This window comes from Eurosta solidaginis, chromosome 1, assembly GCF_040869045.1.
Source record: "Eurosta solidaginis isolate ZX-2024a chromosome 1, ASM4086904v1, whole genome shotgun sequence".
NCBI classification, from domain to species: domain Eukaryota; kingdom Metazoa; phylum Arthropoda; class Insecta; order Diptera; family Tephritidae; genus Eurosta; species Eurosta solidaginis.
In genome coordinates, this window is record NC_090319.1 from 53200240 (window position 1) to 53212865 (window position 12626).

Below are 12626 nucleotides of genomic sequence, written 5' to 3' on the forward strand. Positions count from 1 at the left end.
AGTGGTGGATATTTCTAAAAAGGAAAAGGGCTTTATTTCCCTTAAGAAAATGAAAAAATCCCGAGGGGCTATTTCTTTCCCTTTTGAAAAGGGAGTAAAGCCTGCGTGCTTTATTTCACCACACCATTAGAACTTCTGCTTGGTTTTCACTAGGTCAAATTTTACCATTAACTTGCCCATATTAATGAAAACGGCTTGTCATACAACTTCAAATTCGTTTGCCATCCGTTTTGCCTACAAAGTGACAATTGAATTGAGCTATAAATGAAAACGGTAATTGCCCAACGGACATTTTCGTTCGCCAACTGGTGTTCTCTCAATAATTGCGGATAAAACAAGTGTGATATCATATCCGTCAACTGCCGGAAAGGATGTTGAAGATGGATACTTTTAAGCTTTTTGGCAACGTTTTGAGCGTTTTGACAACGAACACAAAACAACGGGAATTTTGAAATGGGTTGTGAAATAAATGGACACGAAATTTAGCGTGGGCTTTGACCTCGCACTCATGTACCCCACTCATGGAGAACTGATCGTGTAGTCTTCCTACAAAAGATAAAAGATCAGTCATATGTATCTCAAACACAACAGGATCATTAGCTTATCATCCTTTCTGCTCAAAACCTTTGAGAGGCTGTGATGTGTACATAACGTCTGATATGGACGAAAAACGGTTCTCCGCAACACAACATGCATACGCCAAAGGGAAGTCGATAGACACGGCACTGCAAAGTGGAGTTTTAAACATAGGAAAAGCCCTGGAATGTGAGGAGTTCTCTTAGAAATTGCCTTTTTTTAACAATGTCTCTAAACGAGCGATCATGGATCGTTTTAATTACAATGAGGTACATCCAACCACAACCGCATGGATCAGCTGCATGTTCAACTACAGGAAGATTACTTCACAGTGGGGCTTATATGAGACCACGAAGTCAATGTACAGGGGCACGCTGCAGGGCGGGGTATTGTCACCTCTGCTATGAACGCTGGTTTTATAACGAGCTCCTCAGGTGGTGTTACGACGGACGGGTCAAACTTATTGCGTATACAGATGACGGTGCAGTTGTCTTAAGTGGAAAGTGCCTTCAAAAAGTTAGCTCTTTGATGGATCGGGCGTTTCGGGATAAACATACCTGGACATTCAATGTCGGGTTGACTACGAACCCGGAGAAGACGGATATGGTATTATTTAAGAAGAGGTACAAGGTCCAAGTTGGACTAGGCCTAAGCTAGGAGGAGTGAAACTGCAGAAGAGTTCTTGCACAAAATATCTTGGAATCATTCTAGATAGTAACTAACCGTGGAAGCTCAACGTGGAGGAAAGAGTGAAGAAAGCCTCGCCGGTGCTTTATGCATCTAAGAGTATGTTGGAATGTATGTGATATCGACCTGTCTCTCTCTCATTGGGTATTTACAGCGTCCGTAATGCCTATACTATACTATGGAGTGTTTGTTCGTGGACAGCCACACAGAAGGAGACGCTGTAGAAAAATGTTTTTTCGAGTTAAGTCACGGTCATCGAAGTTTGGCGAACTGTTGTGTAGCACTTGTCAGACTAACATCCCCAATGGTGCAACGAGTCTCCCCTAGTAGAAGATACAATAATAGCTGTTCTACACGAGAAGAATGAAGAGGTATATATCTTGTTTTGCATGCCGATGCTTTTGTTTTCAAGGTACAATGGAAAAAATATTCCAGACCGAGCTAAATGCCGTACAGAATGAGAGGGATAAATAAAATCACAATAAATAAAATATACAAAAAGGTAACAAATTCACCAACTCAAATATTTTTAGGTTATGGATATGGCGAAAAACCAAAAAAACCAATTGGTTGGCTATGATATGGTTATGGCTGTAGCGTTATGGTATGGCACCATTAATCGATTACATTGATTTCCATAAGGTAGGTTCGATCAGCTGTTTTATCTGGTTACGGTTTTATGGTTATAAGTCACCATTAATTGGCCCTTAAAGCCTATGAAATTAAATGACAGGCGGGTTTGTTTTAGGCGGTTTTTGATGCGAGTTATTTTGATTACATGAAAAGCAAGCATAAGCGATATCTCCCGAAAATTCCTCTATTTTTCCCAACTTAGTGAAAATCTTACCTTCCTGTGGTGATATGAATACTTCCCCGACCGCAGTGGCCTTATCCCTTATAAGTTGTGCATTAGAATTCCTAATCCCCACTGCAACTCTTATGTAAATTTAATCCTGTCATTTTTAATTAAAGTCTTGGATATTTATTCTTTTCTTATAGCGCTGAAGTGGCACGCTACTTGGAGGAGGACAGTTTTGGTTTAGTCTTTGGCGTTAACACATTTATGGCAGTCCTACTTCAAACTTTTCTTACAATAATTGTGGTGTCAGGCTCAGTATTTTCGTTGGATATACGCGGACAGTATACGGTTTATGCATTTTACTATATTACAATTAGTTGTGCCTTCGTTATTGCTGTAGCTGTGGAATATTTAATTGGCAGAAGAAAGGAGAACATATTAGCCCGAGTCGCTGATTAATTTTAATGTACTTAAACAAGAATTTGTGCCTGAATTTGAATATATAAAACCCCAATAGATGCGTAGAAGCTTTGCATGCAGCACTGCTAGTTTTGCCGTCGCTCTTTTCTTTTGAAGACTCATGTTTTCACTCCATGAAGTGACTTAAGTCAAATTGATACGTTCTAAGCTCAATAAAAATATGTACATACTAGCAGCCCGTGTGCGACGTTGCTCGCAAAACGCATGTTTATTGTTGTACAAAATAATAACAAATTATACGTGAGATATGTTATTGATATTAGAAAAGAGAATTACTCAAAATATACATATGTGGTATTTATTTAATTCTATAACTTAAAGTACTTCCGAATACACTACATTTTTAGTTTTATTATCTGAAGGTAGCAGTATATGTAGTTTGATTATGAGGGTTCCCAGTTCTCGATATTGCAACATACAATTGTGCACGCAAGGCAATACCAACATCGTAAAAAGTTTGGCCTTGTGATTTGTTGGTTGTGACTGCAAAGGAAACCTTCACAGGAAATTGTAACCGTTTATATTGGAAAGGCATATCCGTTGGAACCATAGGTATGAACGATATCTCTCCTGCCGCAGGACCCGTGAGGATCATTGCATCGAGGATATTGTTATGCATTCGTTTTATTTGTAATTTCGTTCCATTGCATAGAGTTCGTTGCTTGAGGTTACGCAGCAAACTAATTGGAATATCGTTTTTTAACTTCAAATTATGGAGCGGTATGCCAGAGGGATTAAGCGAATTTAAAAATTCAATTGCATAGTGTACGGCATCTAATTATTAAGAACAGTGTCATTTGATATATACTCTTTAACTTCGCCAGCAGCTCTATCTAGAATTATGTTATTTATTTCGTCAACAGTCTTATTCCTTGGGGAAATAATAGCCCGTTGGCATGGCCAAGTATATGGCTTGCTGGATAGCTCTTCAATATTTCCGTAAACGTCTGATTTTAATTCGCTCACGTTATGTACCACATTCCCAAGATTTGAATCTACTATAAATTAGCCGTTCTCAGTGAAAAATTTACCATCTCCAATATCTAATAAAACCTGTGGAAATGTACTTATAAATAGTTCCGTTAAGATGCGCTCTCATGTTTGTTCGCAGACACAATTTTTCGAGGTGAATCCATAATAACGATGATTTGAAGCAAGATTTAACAATATAAGCTCGAGTTCCTTTCGCCACTACTGGCAAAGCCTGACGAAAATCCCGTGCAAAAAGGATTGTTATTCCACCAAAGGGTTTGTCGTTTGATCTTAGGTCTTTTAATGTGCGATCTACTGCTTCAATATGTGCTCGGTTAGTCCTTGTACACTCATCCCACAATATAAGAATTGCCGCTTGTATTATTTTAGCCAGTGGCCCGTTCCTTCGAATGGAACAAACCTTTTCTTCTTGGAGGGACACGTTTAAGGGTAATTTAAAGTGGCTTGGGCTGTTCGTCCACCAGATTAAAGAGTAGCTGCAATTTCCGATGATGCTACAGCCAGCGCCACTTGACCTTTACATCTGGCATATGCGAGAAGAAGATTATGTAAAAAGGTTTTTCCACAACCACCAGGAACATCTAAGAAAAATGCTTGACATCTTTTGTTTTCAATGCTGTCAACGACTTTATCATACATATGTCAGCTGCTGATCCGAAACCAATTTCGATATATTAGCTTGAAGGTAGTCATTTAAATAATTTAAGTCACATGGGCGCCTCAGGATTGTTTCAAAAGAGCATTCCGGTCTTTGAATATCACGATTTGGAGAAGGCAACCCAAAACTGGAGAAATAGTTTTCGCAAAGGCCTGTTACTTAAAAGAAATGTTAACTACTTATTCAATCATTATCATAATAGTCGTAAAATTTTTTCAAACCTTGATTTATTAAATCTTCAGAAATTCGTAGATCGGGATCGTTACGCCTTCTGCGTTCATTGAAAAGGAAGTCTTCACAGAAGTCATCCTTGAACGTATTCGATAATAACTCAGCATTTGACGGCTGCCAAAAAACTATTAAAATGGAAAATAGCTCTCTTAGCCTTGGCAGCGAACGCAAAAGAGCTGCCTCAGCCATGGCCATGGCCGTCGTTTTCCAAAAGTTGTAGTTCTCTGCAAGCGGCTTGAAAAGTTGGGAAAACTACACCTTTGCAGTCCTCAAGCATTCAAAAGAGGTAGGACCTCGAATATTGTGAAGCAATAAACGTATATAAAAACATTCCATTTGATTGGGATGTACAGTGTAAACACTACCAAGCGCCGAATCCTTTTTAATCCCTGGATTACCTTAAATAGATATTCCGCGCTTCCTTCTGAAAAATTTATTATTTCTCACCGTATGTAAGACGCACTTCATGATAAAGAAATGTTTTCGCAAAAGAATCGGTAGCGCATAGTTCAAAAAATGCCATCAACGTAGTTTTACGGGGGTTTTCCAGAACTCGGTGTACATTATCTTTCGAGAAGTGCACTCGTTACCCATTCTCTAAATGCACTGCTAAGTGTCCAACAGTTCGATATCGCTCATAGATGGGAAAATAAAAAAAGGCCAGGAAGACTCTGAAGTGCTTATATACCGACCGTTGAGATATTTTCGAATATTATCCGAAGTATTTTGAAAAGAAGATGTAGCTTGATCTGTGCCCTTATTACCATATTTGTATTAATGTATTTAATAGCTTTAACGGAATGACAGTATTCAACGTTAATATGTGCCGAAATACATCGCAGGAGTACGGGGCAATAAGGAACGGTTTATTATTTTTTACCCACCCAACAGTTGGAATTCCACGTCAAATTACTGAGCAAACATTTGTTTGGCTAAATTCTTTCAAAGTGTTTATTCGGTGGTCTAGCCGTTCTTTGACATTTAAAAGTGTTGTTACAATTTTTCTTCTACATAGATATTAAAGGAAGTTGTGAAATATAATTTAAGAAGTCCGTTTCCTCCAAATTTAAAATCATTTTTTTTTTTTTGGTTTTAGGAATTGAATCTTTCAATTCCAAAAGATGGCAAGAGGACCCTTAATTTGCCTCTTAAATCGCCAGGTTAATAAACGTATAAGGGTAATATACTTGCAACATTTAGACGTGCCTATGCAACTAACACATGTCACAAAGTAAAAACCTGTAGCACAAAGATACAAAGATGTTTTCTTGTAAATGTTAGGTTTTAATATATGGCGTGTTACCATGTGCTTTTTCAAGATTTGTAATTCCTCGTGAATTATATTTTTGTGTCAGTATTCCTGTGTTTGCTTTATGATTTCACCATGTGAATAATCCATGTGTGTCTCATATGATTTCAATGTCTATAGCATCTCTTATTTGTGGTTACTCATGTACTCATGTATCCAAAAATTATGTTGAAATAGATTTAATTTTAGTCAAGTTTGTAGCTTTGTTATGTCATGCCACCATATGTGTTAATTAATCCAATTAGTTCCAAATTTGGGTTTTTGTTTTATTTATGTAAATTTTTTATGTTCATTTCCTACAATAACAAACATGCCAAGTGGTACCCCCAACATGCCCGAGCCATTAGCAGTAGACATCCTCCAATTGTTATAGAAATATTAATTTGACAAATTGTTGTGCTAAATCATCCAGCTAGTGCAATTTGTGGTAACATGTTTATTTATGTAGATTTTTAATATTTGCAGCCTTAAAGTCCTCCCGATATTGCCATGTGGTGTCTTGTTCTCCCATTTAATCTATTTGCTATTTATTCCATGTGTGTGTCTATTCCAATAATTGTTTTACATTTATTTTTGTAACGTTGTAATAATGTTATTTAACATAATTATTTCAAATAATTGCCCGCTTTGAAGCTCCTTATATTCAATTTGTCTTCTTATTTAGTGGTATATTTTAAAGAATTTATATTCACTCTAGTCATGTGTGCATTACTGTACATTAAAATAGGAAGATATTGTTACGATTATTAGCAAAACTAAGGGGTGATGCTATCGTCTCTAAGCCGATGCTAAGCAGTGACGTGAATGCACATCAATAATTCAATCATTATGTATCTACATAAACGAAACAATAACTGCGTCTACATATATGTACCATGTACGTATACGAGCAGCGGAGAGTCAATGCACTAACACATGCATATATCTGAGATACTCCTATAAGTATGCAATGAGAAAAACTATAAAATTGTGCAATTGTTGTTACAGCTGAGAAGTTTGAGAGCTACTGGACTAGTAGATTCTGGAAGCGCCTAGAAGATGTATAAAATTGTGCAATTGTAGTTACAGCTGAGAAGTTTGAGAGCTGCAGGACTAGTAGATTCTAGAAGATGAGAAGGTTGAAATCAAAGAGAGAAAGAAGGCGACAATTGTAGAGGCGCTGGAATTCAGTTTGAATTGAGTTGTCAAGCAGTTACGACTAAGACGATATCTAGCGAGCAATATCAGTATTATTTTGAAAGTCAGTTTCATTTAAGCTATCAGTTTGGTTATTAAGATAATAGTTGCACAGTTTGAGTGTTATTGTGAAGTATTTTAATAAAGGCCATTTTTCCATTATTCAATATTAGAGTTATTTATTCAACAGTTTAGCGATACGAACCTAACAAAAGGGCAAATAAGAGACTTTGCAGCAAATTCGTTTCTACATAAACGAAACAATAACTGCGTCTACATATATGTACCATGTACGTATACGAGCAGCGGAGAGTCAATGCACTAACACATGCATATATCTGAGATACTCCTATAAGTATGCAATGAGAAAAACTATAAAATTGTGCAATTGTTGTTACAGCTGAGAAGTTTGAGAGCTACTGGACTAGTAGATTCTGGAAGCGCCTAGAAGATGTATAAAATTGTGCAATTGTAGTTACAGCTGAGAAGTTTGAGAGCTGCTGGACTAGTAGATTCTAGAAGATGCGAAGGTTGAAATCAAAGAGTATAAAAGGCGACAATTGTAGAGGCGCTGGAATTCAGTTTGAATTGAGTTGTCAAGCAGTTACGACTAAGACGATATCTAGCGAGCAATAGCAGTATTATTTTGAAAGTCAGTTTCATTTAAGCTATCAGTTTGGTTATTAAGCTAATAGTTGCACAGTTTGAGTGTTATTGTGAAGTATTTTAATAAAGGCCATTTTTCCATTATTCAATATTGGAGTTATTTATTCAACAGTTTAGTGATACGAACGTGGGCAGAAGATTGCAAATAAGGAGAATTGCAGTAAAATCGTTACAATATAAAATAAGAGGATTTGCAGCAAATTCGTGTCAGAAGAGGAATTGTTGAATAAATTCCGAAGACTTCGAATACAACTTGGACATGGCAAAGTGGAGTGAATTGAAGATCCAGCAGCTGAAGGAGTTGGAGAACCGTGGATTGAATACAAGCGGCATTAAAATCGAACTTCAAGCACGACTACGAGAGGCAATGGAAGCAGAAGGAATTAACGTGGAAGAGTATGTCCTTCCTCTTGATGGCGAGGAGACAACAAAAATTGAAGAGAGAAATTAAACATCGCAGACAGTTACCAACACAGACTTGAACGTGATATTGGCTGCAATATCTGCACAAACGTCGACAGTAACATCGAAAATTGAAGCACAAGAAAAACGTATTTCAGAAATGTCGACACAAATAACATCCAAGATGGAAAAACAACTAGAATCGCAGGAGAACCGTATAACAGCGAAGATTGAAGCACAGGAAACACAAATATATTCACAACTGGAAGAACAGAAGACGTATATGGTATCCCAACTGTAATCGCAGGAAACCCGTATAACATCACAATTGGAAGAACAGAAGACATATTTCGCATCTCAACTGGAAGCGCAAGAGGCACGTCTATCTGAAATGTCGGCACAAATTTCGGAACAGGTATCATCGCAGCTCTTTGTGAAACTGGAAGAGCAGGATGCAGGACTCGAGGACAAAATTGATGCCGAAATAGAAGCGTTAAAAGGTCGTATGGAGCAGTTACAACTAAACCGCCCAGCTGTTTCAGCAAGCAATCCAAAGGTAAAAACACCATCATTTGACGGTTCTGTTCCTTTCCAGGTCTTCAAGCTACAGTTTGAGAAGACCGCAGCAGTGAACAACTGGAATGCGGAAGATAAAGTTGCTGCACTGTTCGTGGCATTGAAGGGGCCAGCAGCGGAAATCCTACAGACGATTCCCGAGGGAGAGCGGAACAACTACGAGACATTGGTGAGCGCTCTAGAGAGGCGATACGGAAGCGAACACAGGAAGCAGATACACCAAATAGAGTTGAAAAACCGCTACCAAAAGGCTAATGAGACTTTGCAGGAGTTTGCGTCAGATGTCGAAAGGCTTGCACATTTGGCGAATGCCGACGCACCCGTGGAATCCACTGAAAGGGTAAAGATTCAGAGCTTTATAAATGGCATACGAGATGTGGAAACGAAGCGGGCTACATATGCGAATCCAAAACTAACATTTGCTGAAACGGTATCGCATGCTCTGATTCAGGAAACAGCGTCGCTTCTGTGTAAGCCAGTTTTCAAAGCACGCCGTGTGGAAGTAGAAAGGCCAGAGTGGGTAGACACAATTTTGGAAGCACTGAAGGGATCTCAACAGAAGAATGCCGGAGTTATTAAATGTTTCAAGTGCGGCAACCCAGGTCACATTGCACGTCATTGCGATCTTGGTCCTAATAGTTCCAACAATGTGGGTGGCCGTAAACGCAAAGCTGGCGGAAATGAGCAAGAGCGTGTCGGATGTAAAGAACGAAAACTTGCCCCGGCTATTGAATGTCCTGTGATATCCTCTGTCGCAGATTGGAAGGAAATCAAGCAGTCTTACCATCAGAGGGAATGTGGATGGTAAAGAGCGTGTATTGACTGTAGATACGGGAGCATCTCATTCCTTGATTCGATCTGATTTGGTCTACAGGAGAGTAAAGTCATTACCTGGAGCAAGGTTGCGTACGGTCACAGGCGAGTATAATCAAGTCCAAGGCGAAGTGGTATGTGAGGTATTAATTGGAAAAGTCATGGTTCTACACAAATTCGTTGTGGCGGAGATCGTTGATGAAGTCATATTGGGAGTGGACTTCTTGGTTGACCATGACATCAGGATCGATATGCGGAGAAAAATTATGCGCTATAAGAACCAGGACATACCACTTAACTTTAGTTTGGAAAAAGGGTTCAGCAGTAATCGGGTATTGGTGGAAAAGACTCGACAAAGACCACGAAAGTCAAAGGCAAAGGTTGATAGATCGAATGGGCCAAATAAATCAAAATCAAAAGTACCTGCGAGAGAAACACTGACATTGAAAAACCTAAAAGACGCAGGAAAACGAAGCAACGAATTTCCGAGAAAGAATGCGAGAGTAGTTTCAAGCCGGAACGCACTACTGTTGTGAAATGTGGGAACGATACTGCTTATGCGAAGCCAATCCGTCAAGCGCAAGCTCTACGAAGTAGTTCATTGGCCAAGCAACAGAGTGCGAGGGAACGATCCAGGATAATGAGTAGTAAGATGAAACACAGGTACGACAAGAAAAATAATTTGGAAGGTTTCCGGGAGGGAGATTTGGTACTGCTATACAACCCTCACCGGGGGAAAGGTGTTCCATCCAAATTTCGGTGCAGTTGGGAAGGCCCGTACAAAGTTGTGAAGAAGATCAGTGACACCATCTACCGCATACAAACCATTGAGAAACCACGAAGTAGAAGAGTGGTATATTTGGAGATGCTGGCAGCGTTTAGATCGAGAGATTTGTCTGATCGGGACGATCAGACTTAGGTGGACGGCAGTGTTACGATTATTAGCAAAACTAAGGGGTGATGCTATCGTCTCTAAGCCGATGCTAAGCAGTGACGTGAATGCACATCAATAATTCAATCATTATGTATCTACATAAACGAAACAATAACTGCGTCTACATATATGTACCATGTACGTATACGAGCAGCGGAGAGTCAATGCACTAACACATGCATATATCTGAGATACCCCTATAAGTATGCAATGAGAAAAACTATAAAATTGTGCAATTGTAGTTACAGCTGAGAAGTTTGAGAGCTACTGGACTAGTAAATTTTGGAAGCGCCTAGAAGATGTATAAAATTGTGCAATTGTAGTTACAGCTGAGAAGTTTGAGAGCTGCTGGACTAGTAGATTCTAGAAGATGCGAAGGTTGAAATCAAAGAGTATAAAAGGCGACAATTGTAGAGGCGCTGGAATTCAGTTTGAATTGAGTTGTCAAGCAGTTACGACTAAGACGATATCTAGCGAGCAATAGCAGTATTATTTTGAAAGTCAGTTTCATTTAAGCTATCAGTTTGGTTATTAAGCTATTCGTTGCACAGTTTCCGAGTGTTATTGTGAAGTATTTTAATAAAGGCCATTTTTCCATTATTCAATATTGGAGTTATTTATTCAACAGTTTAGCGATACGAACCTAGCAAAAGGGCAAATAAGAGGATTTGCAGCAAATTCGTTACAATATTATCTATCCCGTTGTTTGTCCTCGGTGGAGTTATATGTATTTTCAGTTATGTATATGTGTAAAACAACAGTTTTACTTATATGCTGTTATTTCTTACAATTTTTGAATAAAATTTCTATGATGAATGCATTATTTAACATTTTAAAGTTAATTTGATTATGCCCGAAAGCAATTATATGTATTTTTTGTACAAAATGCGTATTTTTATTTTAATGTTTTTTAAGATTTTTGCCCAATAGCAATATAATCTTTTTGCACAATGTGCATATTTTTACATTAATTAGACAACAAATTTATTTTAATTCAACTAAAACCATAATTTTTAAGCTACACGAAACATTATATTTTTACAAAATACTTTGTACTGTACTATATTTAAACGATAATGTAAGTATTATACCGACATTTTAACAAGAACGATCCAGCTACTTCGACGAACTGTTGTTTAAAATCATTTAGGTATTTTATTTTAAACCAAATTCCTATCAGTAAACTGACGGAAACATGTTTGCAACATTTCAATTAAGTTTGTGTTCGGTGAAAGCGCCGATTTGATGCGATGGTTAGTCAGCACAGGTACGGGATAGAACCTCACACTCGTTCTCAGGCGAATCCATACCAGGTGGTGGCAAAGCGAATTCAACCAATTCGCCGAGCAGAAGAATGTCAAGTCAAAAGAAAATTTTCATTGATTTCGATTAACTGACATATTGTTGCAAGGCGAATTCAGTACAGGTGGTGTTATCCCAACAGCTGATTGCTTCTTCGATTATTTTCCATACAACGCCTGGCACTACAATATGTCAGTTAATCGAAATCAATGAAAATTTTCTTTTGACTTGACATTCTTCCGCACGGCGAATTGATTGAATTCGCTTGCCACCACATAGTATGGATTCGCCTTGTATTGTTGTGTGTATGGAAAATTATCAAGAAGCAATCAGCTGTTGGGATAACAACACCTGGTACTGAATTCGCCTTGAGGCGGTGGCAAAGCGAATTCCACCAATTCGCCATGCTGAAGAATGTCAAGTCAAAAGAAAATTTTCATTGATTTCGATCGTTGTGAATTCATACAAATTGTCATTGTGAATTCATTCAAGTGACAAATTTTTTTATTCCTCCATTGCTATACCTAACTGTCAAATAATAGCTGACAAGGAGAATGGCTGTCGCGAATGGCCAGAGAATGGAAGAAAGGTTTGTTTTTTGTTCGCGGTTAATAGCTTGAAGTGCCATGAATTGCCCATTCGTGTTTCAAACCAACTTTTCTTTTGAATGTGTCTACAGAAAATTATACTACAAATTAATATTGATTTTTAAAATCCAGTAAATAGAGACAATATGGGCATCCAGTTTAGCAATAATTTTAAAATATGTAAGTAGTGCAATGTACCAGTATACGAAAATTTTCATAAAACACTATTGAGCCAATGATTTAAGTAATCGAGCAGCGATTCAACATGCGATTGAGGCAGTTTACTATTGTGAACGTTTTTTTTTTAAACATTCGCCACTTTTATGAATTCACAATGAAAAAGATTTTTCACTTGTATGAATTCACAATGATTTCGATTAAACGACATATTGTCAAGGCGAATCTTTACCAACAGGTGGTTGCAAAGCGAAATCAAT

At 38.0% G+C, this 12626-nt stretch overlaps 1 protein-coding gene across 1 annotated transcript in view; it reads left to right on the top strand.

Moving 5' to 3' along the window:
• The window catches only part of LOC137253262 (thiamine transporter 1-like), a 42342-nt gene extending 39479 nt beyond the window's left edge, over window positions 1-2863 (top strand). Inside the window, exon 5 of the mRNA XM_067789867.1 lies at window positions 2263-2863. Coding sequence (XP_067645968.1) covers window positions 2263-2521 — 259 coding nt within the window. The 3' untranslated portion in view covers window positions 2522-2863. The remainder of the gene's footprint in view (window positions 1-2262) is intronic.
• The last annotated feature ends 9763 nt before the right edge of the window (window positions 2864-12626 follow it).